Genomic DNA, 15,947 nt, shown 5'->3' on the forward strand with positions numbered 1-15,947 from the left:
GGTGATAAAACTTGATGATCCCTATTAAAGGAGTATTCTCCAATATTTACTAACTATAGGCATTTGGTCCGCTCTAGTTCAAAATGGAACCTCGAATTGTTTTACACGTACAGATTGTATTAAATGTAGTTCGTGACATTTCATTTGTAAGAATCCAAAAAGACCAATTGTATTAAACCAGACAACTTGACATGAGGCCCTGCTGAAATACTACCTCAACTAGACAGCTCAAACCTGGATATAATTATTCAACAAAAATTAAATCTATAAACTCCCCTTTTTTAAAATTAAAACTGCGCAACATGCTTGTTTGGTAAAACTGTACTTCCATTTAGATAAAAAAAAAATTATACCTACTTCTAGCACCGCTTATCTTACCGATAACCTGCTAAATTTAACTAAAACTGGGACTTTTTTGGAGATGGAATTCACTCCGTCACGATTGTAAACAAACACACGGCCGCCACCGCGTGCTCAAGAGTGGCGCGCGCTGCTCGGTGTCCCGGATGATGCTCGCACCGGAAGAGAAGGGGGCAGCTCTCAGCCATCTTGTGGCAGCATCCAGCGAGTCGGTCGCATCAAGCCTCGTAGAATCGGAGGTGAATCCCGTAGAAGGGGCGCCATCATGCCCGGACACTTGCAAGAAGGCTTCGGCTGCGTCGTAACCAACAGGTTCGACCAGCTATTGGACGACGAATCCGACCCGTTCGAGGTCCTGAAAGCGGCGGAAAACAAGAAGAAGGAGGGGGCCGCTGCTGGGTCCACGAAAACCGCGGCTCAAGCCGCCAAGCAGCCGAAGAAGGAGTCCCAGAAGGACAGGAAAAACCCTCTGCTGGACAAAAAGGAAGAGTCTCAGGCGCCGGTTCCTCTGAAGAAAGAAGGTAAAAGGTGGCTGCAGTGGTTGCCGCTTTAAGGTTTATTTTTAGTCTCATTTCCAACTGTCATGTGCGGCTCCGCTTAGCCACTTTAGCTGCAGCTGGGAGGTCAACATGGACCCTGGGCTGTTGCTATTAGAGGACAGGCGGCTACGAGGGGAGCCTCACGCGCCTGTCGGAGGAATGGTGGGTTGAAAGGTAGCGGTGAAGCCAGCTCTGAAGTCCGGAGCAGCCTGGCTGTGCGTGTCGCAGATGAAGCTTCCCTCCAGCATCCGAGTGGAAGGCGCAGTGTTGGGTTACGGCGATGCTTCCGCACGCGCCGCTGCTGCAGGCTTTGCAAAGCAAATGTGAAAGATGCACACCTGCTGCGAACAGAGCTCTTCCAACTTTTTATTGTCGACCCAAAATATCTTTGAAAATCTACAATAATTACGTCAGTGCTCACAGCGTTTGATCTCTTACAGGAATCAAGCGGGTGGGCAGAAGACCGGACCAGCAGGGTCAGTCCGGATCCCAGCATCAGGGCGGGCAGGGCGAAGGTCGACCCGCGGATAAGAGGCCGGACCGGAGACCTCCCCGGGAGCGGCGCTTCGAGAAGCCCGCTGAGGACAAGCCGGAGGGAGGCGCAGACTTCCCCGTAGACAAGTGAGACGCTGATCTGCATGGGGGGGAGTGCTGTGCTGTGCATCGAGGTGTTACTGGGAACCAGCCTCAAGTTTGGTTCAGCCGTTTTTTCCAGTGAGGAGAGAAACATAAAAATAAGCTACAGAGAGGTTTTTATGAAGATATCGGGCTTATTAACGTCATGTGATGTAAATTAAAACTAAGGTGACATAACATTTCCTCTGCATGTCCAGGTTTGGAGGAGTCGCATAAAACTCTTGATTTAAGTAAAGCCACATTGATCAGGTCCAGATAATGGCAGCACCAATCCAGTACTTTCATTTCCGATACCGATATGTGAGGTTTAGTATCGGCCCATACCGATGCGATACAGAAAAACAGTGCTGGTTTTTAAACACAGTCGTAACTGTACTGAATTACAAGTTTGTTTTGTAACTCTGCACCAGGACACTTTTACATGTTTGGTCAAACATGTAAAACAACTTTAATTTGTTAAATCAGTGTAAAGACAAAATACTAGGTTATCTACCTTGGTCAAACAAGTAAAAAATAAACTGCAACAAACTTTCTATGAAAGTTTTTGCAGAAAGCAAAGACTTAGACTGAATAGATCTACCCTTACAGATTGGGGACATTGTCACCGATACCCAATCTAGAATTTTTTCCTATATTGGGACCGATGCAGATATTAATATCAGATCGGTGAATCTCTAGTTCAGATCTTTATTCACGTCCAAAGGGGAAATTAATTTTACAGCAACTCGCAGTAGAAACAACAACAAAGCAACAGTCAATATTTAACCAGAGGAGTGTGACCTTGAGTTAAATATTAACTATTAATAAACCTTTAGCCAATTAAAAGTTAAAAAGACAAAACTGGTCTATTATTCTCCTTTTAGCAAGACGCTAAAAGGAGAATAAGATGTGCTTAATTCTTCAAATGTGAAATCCTCTCGCTTTAAGAGACAACAAAATAAAAATAGAAACTGTATTGTGTTTTTCGTTTTTTGTGATTGTCCGATCAGGCCTTCTGGAGACAGGCCTCCCAGGGGGCGCGGCGGCGGCCGGGGGGGGCGAGGCGGACGAGGACGCGGCATGGGCCGCGGCGAGGGCTTCGACTCGCGTGGGAAACGGGAATTCGACAGACACAGCACCAACGACAAATCGTGAGTGAAGCGTTGCACTGTTAAAAAGCGACTTGGCAAGTAAGATGGAATGTGTTAATCTAAGTCAACAGATGCTTGTTGTTCAACGATTGTGTGAGAGAGCGATGCTTTCACAGTAAGTGAAAAATTTCTGCCTGTTTTTCTTCAAGTGGTAAATAATCTTAACTTGTCAGACAAAATGAATTTATTCTGCTTTGGGTAAAATATTTACACGGAGATGCAACTGCAGATTTCTGAGTGTCAAACACCAATTTTACCTCTTTCAGATTGAGCTGAAGGAGCTGTGTATAAAATCAGCATTTAAATAAACTTTTAACTAGTTTTCCAGTCATGAACAGTGGCTCCTAATGTAAATGTAATATTTACATTAGGAACCAGTGGTGGGCAATATGCACTGAAAGTTTTAATTAACATAATATTTTCCAGATGTTATAAAGAAATGTGACTTGTATCACTAAAATGCACACAGTAACTGCATTAGATATTTTTTTTAAGTTATTGATGTTTATTGAATAATATCAATTAAAAACAGGGGAGAAAAATAATAAACTAACAATCCCTACAATAAGGACAGTTTTGGGGAGAGTCAAGCATCATCAATGCTTACAGCTGGTTGTGACGGCAGCGAATCAAAACTCTTGTAAGAAATTTATCACAATAAATAATACAATAAACACCCATCCCTATTAGAAACAGGTGATGTCATGTGTTGGTGTTAATTGTTATTAAAAAAACACAACATGATGACTGAGTGGACATTTTAAACTGTTTTATTTGTGGTTAACGCGGTTAACATAGGGATCTGTAAACAGCAGTGTTTTTGTTACAAAAAAAACTTTTAACTCCTTCAGTAACCACTTCCACACCGAAGAGCTTTTATATGTGTGCGTTCTGTGTGAGTGGAAAGATGATGCTGTCAAAAAGAGTCTCTTCGAGGTTACGTGAAGCAATTTTTCATAGTGTGTGTGATCTTATAGAATACAGACTGCATGTAGAGCTCAGTTTTACGGTGCACCACAGTGTCCATACCGACACCGAATTGTGTATATTTTCCAGATTTTCAAGTCTGGATAAGCACAGGAAAGGAAAATGAAGTGTGGAGAAATGTTTGCTTCCAAAGATTATTTTATCATTATTATTCCTTTCTACAACTTTTGTTTCAATTTCTGAAAATCAACTGGTCTATTTTACTGGATTTTGCTTAAACGGAACATTTAAGCAATCAGATTTGTGGGTGTAGCAGAACCCACACTTACTTAAAATGAAAGGACCTTTTTCTAGTGCTTTTTTTCCGTCACATTTATGACCTTTTCCGAAAATAAACATAGAAGCTTTGAATTTTTATCTCTTTCCACGCTTTTCTGGCTTATTTGACTTCCTCCTTTAAATAAATGCTCCTTTCCTCCAATTTCTTACCCAGTTCAAAAACCGAGGAGAAGCGCGGCGGCTCCGGCTCGCACAACTGGGGCACGGTGAAGGATGAAGTGAGGTGAGTGATTTTTTAAATTATTTATTTATTTTCAAAACAAACAGGGACACTGAATCGCTTTGCTCGCTGCTTCGCTTGGTGCCGTCGCCTACGAAGCGCTTCTATTTTTTGGAACAAACACACAAGCGGCGGTTTTGATGTCGCATATGTGGCGGGATGGAGGAGGTCGAACATGGAACAGTTTTAGCTTTTTAACATTTTGGGATTCTGTTTAGAGCAGAAGTACGCTGGGAGAGTTGACAAAGTGCTTCGCTTTCAGTGAGGCCGAACAGACCGCCGCCCCAGAGCCGACTCCGGAGGGAGAGGAAAACGCGCCCGCCGGCTCCGAGAACAAGTAAGAGTCGCAGAGCAGCGCAGAACCCTCTAACGGTCAACACCATGTTCTCTTAGTGAGGCAGAGTGAGGACCGAGTTCCCACACAGCTGGTTTCATTTTTTTCTTCCAGAGAGAACGAGGTGGAAGAGGTGAAACAGGAAGGCCCCAAAGAGATGACGCTGGACGAGTGGAAGGCCATGCAGGACAAGGAGCGCACCAAGGTAGAGTTCAACATCCGCAAGCCCAACGAGGGAGCCGACAGCCAGTGGAAGAAGGGATACGTGCTGCACAAGTCCAAGAGCGAAGACGTAAGCGAGCGTTCTGCCCAAGATAGTTTGTTCCCAAAGGACACTGATTGATTCCCTCTATTTTAAGCGATCGGTTGATACGTGCGTGAGAAAAAGATCTTATCTACCTCTGCAAAGGTCTGAAAAGCAAAACACAAGCTGCGTTTCCGTTGACTGTAAAGTTGTGCTAATTGAAATTACGAAAATAAATTTGCTTAATGGAAACGCCAGTTTCGAGAAAAAAAACAAACATGTTTTTTGATAAAAGGCTTCTGTGCTACATGGTGGTTTTTCAGCCATATTGACGCAGATGTATTTTTGCAAAACGGCAACGGAACCACTTTTTCTTTTCGTGTCACGAGTCGCATGATCAACAGCCGGATGTTACTACTGGTGAAAATGACAAAGAAGCCGACAGGAAGCACTAGGAGGATGACGGATTGGTTTTTGATTTCTGACTGCACCAGCAGTTGTCACAGCATCACACAGATCGTAAAACGTTCTGTCATTCAAAAGTGTTGAATCCGTAGCTCTTCTGTAAAATCGCAGATGCGTCATTAGCTGCTCCAACTGATAAGACGCCGACGTCTCCCCCGATTGGCTGATGGATGTTAAGCGTCGGTGCCATATATGAATATATTTCATGTAACTCTTTACATCCATCACTGCCCTGATTTTTGATAAATTATATGAACAAACTTATGCAACTGTGATTTTAATTGCACCTGTTATTTAGTGTAAACACCACAATTGTAAAATTTATATTTTTCAACATTAGAAGACTTGGGGGGGTAGAATCCTGTAACTCTTTGTTCCAAGTTATTGAGTGATGATAAATCGGGTGATAAATTTAGTTACCTTACTTCTGTGATATTTCTGATCTTGCGATAACACAGGAAAGCAAAAAAAATCGGAATCGGCGGGTCAGGCTTTCTAAAGATCGGTGCACCACTAGTTTCTCCTGTTGTTGCTACTCAGACCAACAGTTCGTTTTCCCTCTTGTCTTTGTAATAAGATGACATCATGAGCAACTCCAAAAGTCCAACATACTGTCAAGTTTTCCTCATTCTGAGACTTTTTTTTTTTTTTTTTTCATGTGTTTTGTTTTTTAGGTAGAAAAGAACTAGGCCAAAGTTTATTTTTATTGTCTTTTCCAGAGGCCTGTTGGTGCTTTGATCGACGCGTCAGAACCAGAAGCAGAACCTCATGCTCTATTCAACAAGGTAATCAGCCACATGTGCACTGAAAACATTTATCAGTGACTTATTAGGGAAAAACCGGTTATCAAAAAACTTTTTTTGATCATCGTACGCCACTATTCTACCAGCAGGGCGCCGCCGACGAGTCCTCCGACCACCATTTCCGCAAACCAGCCAACGACATCACATCCCAGCTGGAGATCAACTTCGGAGACCTGGGGCGCCCCGGGCGCGGGCGTGGCGGCGCCCGCGGGGGCAGAGGGGGCCGCGGCGGGGGAGGCAGCCGGACGGCACGCGGGGGAGGACGTTCCGAAAAGGTAACGACAAAAGCCACCGCTAAAAAAAAGACGAAGAAAAAAAAAAAAAGCATGAGCAGGAAATAAGAGTGGTGAGGTGGAAAAGTCACCGTGGAAACAACAAAGCAGTTCAGCCATTCAGAAGTGGCTGGCTGACCTCAGGCCGGCCGGGTCAGTGGAAGGTCAGCAGAAGCAGGCTTTGGAACGCAATCAGTTCACACATGTTGTGTTTAGGTTTTGCAAAGTGAGATTTATTTTTATTTTATTTTTTAGGTAACTGTGGGTTTGATTGTGACTGAATACAAATACAAATATATGGGACATCAGTCGCACAAAGAAATGTGATTTGCATCACTAAGCTGCGCACAGTAACTGCATTTAATCTTCACTTATTAATTGACTTTTTTACTTATTGATGTTTATTGATTCTTTAAATAAAGACACAGTGAAGAAAAATAGTAAAACTGACAATCCCAACAACACAGACAGTTTTGGAGGGGGTTAAACATCATTGACTGGAATTTATAGTTGCAGCGATGAATCAAAATTCGTCTCATGATAAGAAACTAATCATGATAAACGATACGATAAATGACCATCCCGAACCAGGACTGATCAGCGGATCAGAATTTTGCGGCCAGGTTCTGGCATTCAGTTTTTCTAGCTGAATTTTGATTTCCTTAAACCTTCCTGTGGTGTATTAAAGGTGCACCAATTTTCTTAATTTTGGGAGATTGGCAATCGGCCAATATTTGCATCCGAAAGCGATTATTTTAAATTTTCTTTTATGTCATAATTGTCACGAGGTGATTCTATAATGTTTTGCCTCAAAGCAAGACGAATATAAATGTTCACTAAAGTTTTCAGTTGGGTTGCACTGAGAATTTGACCTTCACTTCTTTAACTTTGGGTGTTTAAAAATATTCACCCCCCTTTAACCAACTTTATTGCTATATTTAGGGACTTTTCAGGCAAAAGCAAATTGTTGTCGGCCAAAATTGGAGTCAGGCTTTTTAAATATCAGTGATCGGCCAGGGAACCGTCGTCGGTGCATCCATGGAATTATTACGACTTGTCTTTGTAATGAGATGACATCATGAGCAACTCCATGTTGGTAAAATTAAGACTTTTAATCTTTGCCTCCTTTTTTGTTCTCCCATTATTACGGCTGTACTCTGTTGGTATGGCTTATTCTGGTGTTTTACTTTACTTTTTTCTTTTTTTTACTTTATTGTCCTCCAACTTTATTCTTATTACACAACTACTTTTTTATTGTCACATTTTTGAGGTGTTTTTCTCTGATAATATTGTGACTTTATTCTCTAAATGAATAAAGTAATTTAGACTTTATTCTTCTTGATCTGGCTCTGACACTAGATCGTAACGTTATAATTTGAGATGTGCAGCAGATGTTCAATAATTTGTACCTTAACTGCCAGTTGTTAAATAAACTGGAAAATAAAAATCAAAATTAAATGCAGCGATTACGCTTTAGAACTTGTGTTAGAAAGTCACTCCAAACTCCAGGGAAGCGGTTCGAGCTTCGTCCTGCAGCCAAAGCTTGAGATTATTCAGCAACGGAAAGTTTTTTTTTTTTTTTTTGAAGCGTAAATGTTGTGTTGTGTGTTTGTCCCGCCAGGCCAGCGGAGTGTCAGTCCCCAACGTGGACGATCCCGAGGCCTTCCCGGCCCTGGCCTGAAGAGGGCGTCTTTTCCTCCACCAGCCCACCCATCTGCCCTTCCGGGGGCCCCTCCTCTACGAGGCTTGCATGCTTACCACATCTTCAAGTATATAAGGATTAAAAAAAAAAAAAAAAAAAACCAACAGTAAAAAAAATAAAATAAAACAAAACCAAAAAAAAAAGGCAGACTGTCATCCCACACCAGAGGACTCGAGTTTTATCGGTTTTAAAGAAAAGACAAAAAAAACCCAACCAGATGGAAAAAGGACCTCTTGTTACACTGAAGTTTTGTATTTAGGAACATGAAAGCAGGGATGTTTTTATTTCCCCCCCCCCCTCTCAGAGATCATGCATACTTCATTAATATTTTTGTGCTGCTTGAATTCCTGCATTTCAATTCTGCAGTTTGGTTGAAGTGTGAACATTGCTTTCCTTTCAAAAACTTTTTGTTTTTCTTCTTTGTTTCTTTCTTTTTGCCTCCCCACCTAATGACTTCAGCACAGTATTAGGTCATCTGTAGAAAAGACTTTCTACTGGCGTTCCCCTCTGACCCCCCCAGTAATACACACTGATGTGGTAGTGCTACACTACATAAGAAACGTGTGCTAGATGTCTGAAGTACAGCTTAACTTAGGTTTTAAAGTGTAAATAGTGGCCTCCTGACTACCCATCGCCTCGCCAGGCACGAATCCAAGATGGGGGAACCAGCAAAGTGACTTCATACGACAGCTTGGTATTTTTCTGCTTCTTGTGCAGTGAAGGTCAACGCCTCTTTTCTTCTTCTTCTTTTTAATAGTGGACCAGTGGTTAGTAATGTTTGTATCCCCTGATCCAGATGTGCTACCTGTGTTTTCAGGGCCCAATGTATTTTAAGGCTGGTCCTCCTAGGTCATATGGACTGTACAAATTTGTACCTTCAGGACCACTAAGCAAATGTTTTTGTTTATTTTGTGGTGTGTGTGTGTGTGTGTGTGTGTGTGTGTGTGTGAGACAGAATGTGAGAGTTTTGACAGCTATTTACGTAGAATTTGAAGTATTCCTCTGCTCTGAACTTTGCCATTCTTTTACAGAAAGACGGGAAGTTCTCGCCTGAAATAGTGAGAAGTGATTAAGACGTAGATGGACCACGGACATATCTTCAGAGCTCGAAGCACTTGTTTTTTGGGGTTTTTTTTAAATCACCAACTGTCCTTTGAAGTTTTATTTTTTTGCAGTTGAAAGTCCTCTTGTTTTTTTTGTTTGTTTTTTCTTTATCAACAAGTGCGGACTCATCGTTGCGTTGTGTTCAAGAAACGTCAGCCGTCATTGTGGAACAATCATCGGGCCACAGAATGTAATGTAAGCTAATGGTGCCTTCAGCCGCCTGTGTCGGTGTTGAGAGCGAGCTTTTTTTTTTTTTTCAATTACACCCCCATGGTCTTAAAGACACAGGGGCTATTCGAGCCTGCAAACTTTGTACCATGAGCGCAGTCTGGCCAGGTCGCAGTGATTCCGTGTGCGCTTTTTTATTTTTTTCCCCTGCCTCCCCAACCGTGACATCTGCCGCGCACTTCCAGAGCATTGTGCTAAGACCGCAGGAGGGTTAACGAAAATCAGCATACTTAGAATTCGGTTCGAGGTCAGCGCGGGAGAGATGGAAGGCGTCGGAAACACGGGGGGAAGTTAAAGCTTTACATTTTGTGCTCTATAAAGGCTCACTGGCGTTGCGCCGATACAGACGGCTGGAGCAGATTTCTCATTTGACTGTTTGAGCCACATGACTATGAAACTTTCTCTATAAACATCCCTGTTCCAATAAAGTGCTCTAGAGGTGTGACTGGTCCGCTTCATGGTTTTTGGGTTTATTTTGAATCAGTGCTGTATTCCTGACTACTACTTCTCCAGGTGTTTGGACCAACCATGCCTCTTTGAGGGCATTTTGCAGCTGTTTTAGTAACTTGTTTTTTAAACTCATTTTCCTTACTCTATTATACGGTTGCTTGCTGTTATTTTGGTTTGGCTGGGAGTCCTAATTTATCACATTTCAAAATGGTCAACTGATTCCATTGACTTTAAAAAAATGGAGTGTAAGTCAGTCATTAAAAGGAAGGACTCGTATCTGAAATGAACCTTTCAGTTTGACTGGACTCCACCTTAAATAGGTTTTTTGCTCATTGAGTAACATTTTATTGTGTAGGTCTGGCATTTAACTGTGTTGGTCAAAAAGTAAAGAACTTCCTTAATTGACTTGGATCTACAAATATGAACGTCTAGTGCGTAATGTCCTGGCAAATTGTACCAAGGAACACCGTCTGGATGCAGATTTTAAACTGGTTCCCCAATGACTTGGATGTGGTTAACTCGAATGACATAAAAAAAAAAAAGGTTTATATATCATGTTAACAATTTTCAGATATTTTTTTTACTACAAAATGTTTGACATTGTAAAAATTCACAGTTTCTCACCACAGAATCTCAAAATCCAAAGAAAGTAGTTTATTTATATAATGCTTTATATATTTTCTACATCAAAGTTTGTGTTTATCTAAATTATATTTATCATAATTATTGCTAATTGAACGTACTTGCACCACAGTGTTTGACTTTAGACATTACGGTCAGTGTTGCCGCTCAGTCAACTCATTTTATTCTTGCCCCCCTCGGCTGCTACGCGCATGTGCAGGACGAAACTGTGGGAAGGCTTCCGCCTTGACTTACCTCTACGGTCGTTACGTAGACGATGGCTGAACTCCACAGACGCCGAAACAAGCGCGGCCGCGGCAGCCTGCCAGCCGCGGCCGCGTCCTCACCCTCCTCCGGAGTCCAGGGGGAAACATGTGGAGACCCCCCCACAGTGTTCGCGAAACTGCTCGCCGCGGCATTTTATGGGGTCAGCTCGTTTCTAATCGTCGTCGTCAACAAAAGCGTCCTCACCAACTACAGGTAAAAAGGTCAAAGTTCAGAGAAGCAGAATGTGGGCGCGAGCGCGGCGGATTAATTACTAATACCGGACTGAGCAAGTAAAGCGGAAACAAGAAAATGGACTTCCTAATCAATATAAGCAGTAGTTACTTTATCAAAGTTTTTGTTTTTTACTCAAATGTCCACTAGCTTTACAAAGTAGCGTACCTTAACTAGTTTTAAAGAGTTGTCATCTCATGTTTAACCCAGTAACTTTAAATCATCTAGCTGATAACCGCATGCACATTGTTTCAGTGCAAATATTTGTAATATGTTTTATTTCACGTTTTCCTGCTTTTTTTTTTTTTTTAAATATCACCAGTTAGCTTATCAAAATTATGGGCCACCTGAGAATACTTTTGTTTTTTATTGTCTTAAAGAAGGTAAGAGTCATAAAATGGTTATTTTTGCATTGTTAGCATAAAATGATATTATGATAATGGAAAACTATAAATATGATCATAATTTGATGTCATAAAACCATCATAAGTAGCACATAATTATAAAGTGGGGCGGAAAATTCTAAATGGTGTCTTTTTCTTTTCACATCGTCGGTGTTGCCCTGCTTTGTGTTGGTCTTTCAAACAAAATTCCAATAAACTAGTTGAAAGCTTTTGGTTGCAACATGGCTAGATGTGAAAAGAAAAATGAATAGTATGAATGTTTTTGGAAGATACTGTGAATCTTAGCTCTTCATGAAAAGGTTCATCCACATCTCTGAAGCCACTCTAGTAAATGTTGGCTGGCGTCTTGGTTTCACTGAGCCCCTTTGATGTTTTCCAGGTTTCCATCATCAACATGTGTTGGGATTGGTCAGGTAAGCTCTTAAGCTAATGCTTTCCTGCCCATGTGATGTCATCGCCTCTGCTGTAACTTCCTGCTCTGATCTCTGCAGATGCTGGCCACTATCGTGGTCCTGAGGACCGGGAAGATGCTGGGTGTCATCGCATTCCCAGATCTGGACGTGACCATACCGGGCAAGGTGAGAAGGTCGTTTCCTCCAAGAACATTCCCAGGATCAATAATTAGACGTGATGTGTGTCGTCCCAGATGTTCCCTTTGCCTCTGCTGTACGTTGGGAATCAGATCTCAGGCCTCTTTGGGACGCAACGACTCAAGTGAGTCCCCGACACTCCCATCATATGAAGCCCGGTCTTGTCTTTAAATGTGACGCGGTTGCTTGTTCCCGCCATCTCAGCTTGCCCATGTTCACGGTTCTGAGGAGGTTCAGTATTTTTCTCACCATGGTGTTTGAGGGATTCCTGCTGAAGTAAGTCCAACCTCTGCATTCCGTCTGCACACGTTGCCAGAACTTCTCCTGTTAAAGACGCATTCCAATCCCTTGCAGGAAGACCTTCTCCGCTTCCATAAAGATGACCGTGTTCACCATGATATTCGGTGCTTTTATTGCTGCGAGGTAAGACGATCCACAGTGCGTGTTTCCTGCCCTGTGCACGAGCACATATCTCACTCTGTGTTTGCCGTAGCGCCGACATAGCTTTCGATCTTGAAGGATACATTTTCATAATGCTGAACAACGTCCTGACAGCGGCTAGCGGGGCGTTTGTAAAGCAAAAACTGGATTCGAAGGTGAGCAGCAGCAGCAGATCTGGAGCCTGGTTGATGAGGCTGGTGAAAGAAACGTGGCTTTGTTGTCCTTTAGGAACTTGGAAAATATGGGCTGCTGTATTACAATGCTTTGATCATGATCTTCCCTACGCTGGCATATGCATATTACTCCGGAGACTTGCAGATGGTAGGTGTTCTTGCAATATACACTCATAACGGACGAGAGAGGCTTTTATCTGAGGCTTTTTATGATTTATTTGAACCGTTTTACAAACGAACCTTTTTCCTGTGGGGAATATTTATAGACCGACCAACTTTAATTATATGTAAAAGAAAGAACAGAGTGCACAAGTATGAATTTATTGATTTTCTTATACCAAAGGCTGCCACACACTCAGGCGTACTGAGCACATTGGGTGAGCTGCGCAGACGCAGCGCACAATGTCCGCAGACAATTAAGATTTCGTAGTCAAGCGGACCAATTTCCTACATGTCTCGTGACAAATTCCACAATCCGAATGGATGCTAGCACGTTCGCCACCGTGGCAGCCACCATACACCTGTTAGCGTTGCGTCCTCGACCTTATCAGCTTAGTGTTGCATACAAAGTGGTTTGATGGAACGCTGTTTCCGCCGAGCAATCTGCTGTGTGATACAGAGTACAAGTAATCAATCTTGAAAATCTCCCTTTGTGCAGGGGTCTTCTTCGAGTCTGCACTCGAGTACGCACGGAGTGAAGTATGCCAGAGTATGTTAAAGCCTTGAGCAATGAGCAAACTAATGTTACGTCCGACCCAAGTCTGATGATTTTCTTTTATCCCATATCCAACTTTATCTTGGCAGTCTGAACAGCCCAATTCCGATCTATTTACTCCTAAGAAAATCTGATTTGTGCCACTTCTTTATGTGGCTTTACATCGAATACGTACTTATGTAATCAAAAGTATCTGATGCTTATGATTACATCGGACACTACATCCACATCGGATGCAGTATCCGATGTTGAACTACATCAGATACGTATCTGATTGTTTTGAAAGCGTTTGTTATCAGAACGGTCATGTCGCATTTTAAACGGCTTTTACGTCACTAAACGGTTCTGTTTCCTAGAGATGAACATCTCATGTTTAAGTCGGAAATATGGGAATCAATACCAGATAAGAAGCAAAAGACGTAATTGGAATGTCATCATCTACAAACAAGTCATGTACCAGCACAGAGTCAAAGGCCGCTGAGCGAGGAAGAAGACATTACCCTTAAAGCAACTGAAAGAATTCCTGAAGCCTCAGTCTTCTTACAGCAACAACACAGTAGCACCCCCCCCGTTATTACCATATTATGGAGCACAAATTTAGATGAAATTTTGAGTATTTCCGTTAGGGAGGATATCAAAAAATTCGATAAACATGTGCGCCCATTTCTGGTTCATCGTGTCACTGCAGGTGTGTGGCGCAGCGACTCTGGGGAAAAAGAACGCTCAGATAAATCATCAAAAGTTCAAGATAAAGACAAAACGAATACTCTGTAACTGTAAACTGTAAAATTTGCCGAAGCGTTTGTGTCCCTGTGATTGTGTGTGTTTGTGAACAGGGACTGGATTACGAAGGCTGGGCTGATCAGCTGTTTGTTGTGCAGTTTATCCTCTCCTGTGTCATGGGGTAACGTAGCTACACAAACTCTTGACACTGTTGTTTAACAGACACCCGCGTTCTGCTAAGTCTTGCTTCTCCTCCTTCTGTGTGTTAATGCAGCTTTGTTTTAATGTACTCCATCATGCTGTGCACGCAGCACAACTCGGCGCTCACCACCTCCATCATAGGCTGCATCAAGGTAAGTCGGTTCTCTTTGCCGACGCTTTCTGGGAAGAGCCGGCGTGTCCATTAAGCACTTCCGGCAATTTCACCCCCAGAATATCCTGGTCACATACATCGGGATGGTGTTTGGTGGAGACTACATATTCACCTGGCTGAACTTCTTAGGGCTGAACATCAGGTAATCACCCGTACGGATTTAGCTGTTTGGGTTGGTCTGCGGAAGCAGCTTGAGGACACAGTCGGAAGAGAATTAAAACCGAGCTGCCAGGGACAAAGCGAGCATGCTGCGGGATTCTCACATGTGAACAGCGAGTCTAACACATGGATCACATTTTGTTCTTCCTTCCCATCAGCATTGCTGGGAGCCTGGTGTATTCCTATATCACTTTCACACAGCAGCAAAGCAGTAAGTAAGGTTTGAAATACCTTCAATCCTAATCCTGACGGAAAATCTCGTTTTAGTCTTAGGTGCTTCCCAACCCCCACTGGGGGTTCACATTGAATTAAGACCAAAACTATGTCTTGCTTATGATTACAGCTTCCAAACTTATAGCTTTAAACTGAAACTATACAAACTAGAATAGTGAAGGGGTGTATATCGGCTCCGATTTTTTTTTTTTGGCTTGCATATACTGTATATTTACCAGTGAGGTCAATACACACACTGCGAAGTTTGGTAGTGGCAACAACACCCCTACCATGGAAGCTTAAACCAACTTCACTAACAGCCTGGTTAAAACTGGTTGGAAATGTTCCTTCCACTGTGTGTCTGTCAGACAAAATCTCAATAAGACACCTTGTGCTCTGGAGCAAAATGTGATAAAGTCAAAGGGATGTGAAGGCTTTAGCACGGCTTTAACCCATTCCTAGCTTATTACACTCTATGGCCTACTACTAGAGATCTTGCCAGTTCTACGTTTTTAACGTTGTTCCAGCCTCTTACTCCATTATGAAGGAGTTCTTTGTTTTAAGCGTCTCTCTGACCTCAAGCGTTTTTCCATCATTTTGAACAGAACAGGCATAAATCCTGGAGTCCAAACCGAGTGAAGTTGAAAAATGATGATCACCTGCTTTTGTCTGCAAACCTTAAGGAGAAAAGATCCAACCAGGGGGCTTAATGTTTTAAAGATATGCTGTATGATTTGTTTATGATCTGTTAGCAGTAAAGAGTGTTTAGTGATACATCCCATCAATTTTTTATATGCAATTGTAAAAAAAAATGTGTTTTTATAATTAGAATCATTTTATTCTTGATTAAATGAGCCATTTAAATGTACATATTCAAACAGGACACCAATAAATGAATATTTTGTATTACAATACTCAGACTTCTGCTTCACTCCATCTGTGGCATGTATTAAAAAACTTGAATCCAGATCTTTATAGTCAGGTTTTTGGAATGGTCTACATTTAATTACGCATCACATTTATTCATTTTAAGAAAAGAACGTTCATAGCTACACTTTAATACCTGGTAAGTCTGTTAGTGACAGAAACAATTTTTCAGTGGCTGGAAACACAGATGTTTCTGATTGGCGGATGTCATCATACATGCGCTAAGATATTCCACTCAACACTCTTCAGTGTGGATGCTATTGTTGAGTGAAGAAGACTGAAGGATTTTGTATTGTCACAAATAAAAGCTCTTAAAAAAACCCCTGGACTCTGCGCAAGTCTAGATTAGCAGGTTAA

The 15,947-nt window shown here is 42.1% G+C and overlaps 2 protein-coding genes across 4 annotated transcripts; both read left to right on the forward strand.

The window, feature by feature from the left end:
• Positions 1-497: 497 nt before the first annotated feature.
• LOC114146457 (plasminogen activator inhibitor 1 RNA-binding protein-like) lies at positions 498-9,748 on the forward strand. 3 transcript variants are annotated; one of them, XM_028020503.1, is made up of 9 exons: positions 498-881; positions 1,340-1,520; positions 2,525-2,665; positions 4,086-4,154; positions 4,375-4,488; positions 4,600-4,777; positions 5,914-5,979; positions 6,084-6,272; positions 7,891-9,748. In XM_028020503.1, exons 1-9 carry the CDS (start codon positions 626-628, stop codon positions 7,948-7,950), a joined length of 1,254 nt encoding a protein of 417 aa, XP_027876304.1. In that variant the 5' UTR covers positions 498-625; the 3' UTR covers positions 7,951-9,748. The 3 variants fall into 3 exon arrangements, with proteins under 3 accessions (XP_027876304.1, XP_027876305.1, XP_027876306.1); XM_028020504.1 differs by having other exon boundaries at positions 6,087-6,272; XM_028020505.1 differs by having other exon boundaries at positions 500-881; positions 4,414-4,488.
• Positions 9,749-10,595: 847 nt separating this feature from the next.
• On the forward strand, positions 10,596-15,630 carry LOC114146460 (UDP-N-acetylglucosamine/UDP-glucose/GDP-mannose transporter-like). Its single transcript, XM_028020508.1, has 13 exons — positions 10,596-10,854; positions 11,656-11,689; positions 11,768-11,854; positions 11,923-11,990; positions 12,071-12,142; positions 12,221-12,289; positions 12,360-12,462; positions 12,536-12,628; positions 14,032-14,099; positions 14,193-14,271; positions 14,351-14,433; positions 14,609-14,661; positions 15,269-15,630. Exons 1-13 carry the CDS (start codon positions 10,652-10,654, stop codon positions 15,277-15,279), a joined length of 1,023 nt encoding a protein of 340 aa, XP_027876309.1. The 5' UTR covers positions 10,596-10,651; the 3' UTR covers positions 15,280-15,630.
• Positions 15,631-15,947: the final 317 nt, after the last annotated feature.

Source organism: Xiphophorus couchianus, chromosome 6 (genome assembly GCF_001444195.1).
Source record: "Xiphophorus couchianus chromosome 6, X_couchianus-1.0, whole genome shotgun sequence".
Taxonomy (NCBI): domain Eukaryota; kingdom Metazoa; phylum Chordata; class Actinopteri; order Cyprinodontiformes; family Poeciliidae; genus Xiphophorus; species Xiphophorus couchianus.

Excerpts from the sequence above, each read along its gene's own strand:
- LOC114146457 (XM_028020503.1), top strand. The coding sequence starts at position 626 with ATGCCCGGACACTTGCAAGAAGGCTTCGGCTGCGTCGTAACCAACAGG. Across the intron at positions 4,155-4,374 it reads ACGGTGAAGGATGAAGTGAG|AAGTACGCTGGGAGAGTTGA; the intron begins GTGAGTGATTTT and ends TGTTTAGAGCAG. Across the intron at positions 6,273-7,890 it reads GGGGAGGACGTTCCGAAAAG|GCCAGCGGAGTGTCAGTCCC; the intron begins GTAACGACAAAA and ends TTGTCCCGCCAG.
- LOC114146460 (XM_028020508.1), top strand. The coding sequence starts at position 10,652 with ATGGCTGAACTCCACAGACGCCGAAACAAGCGCGGCCGCGGCAGCCTG. Across the intron at positions 10,855-11,655 it reads AGCGTCCTCACCAACTACAG|GTTTCCATCATCAACATGTG; the intron begins GTAAAAAGGTCA and ends GATGTTTTCCAG. Across the intron at positions 11,855-11,922 it reads ACGTGACCATACCGGGCAAG|ATGTTCCCTTTGCCTCTGCT; the intron begins GTGAGAAGGTCG and ends GTGTCGTCCCAG.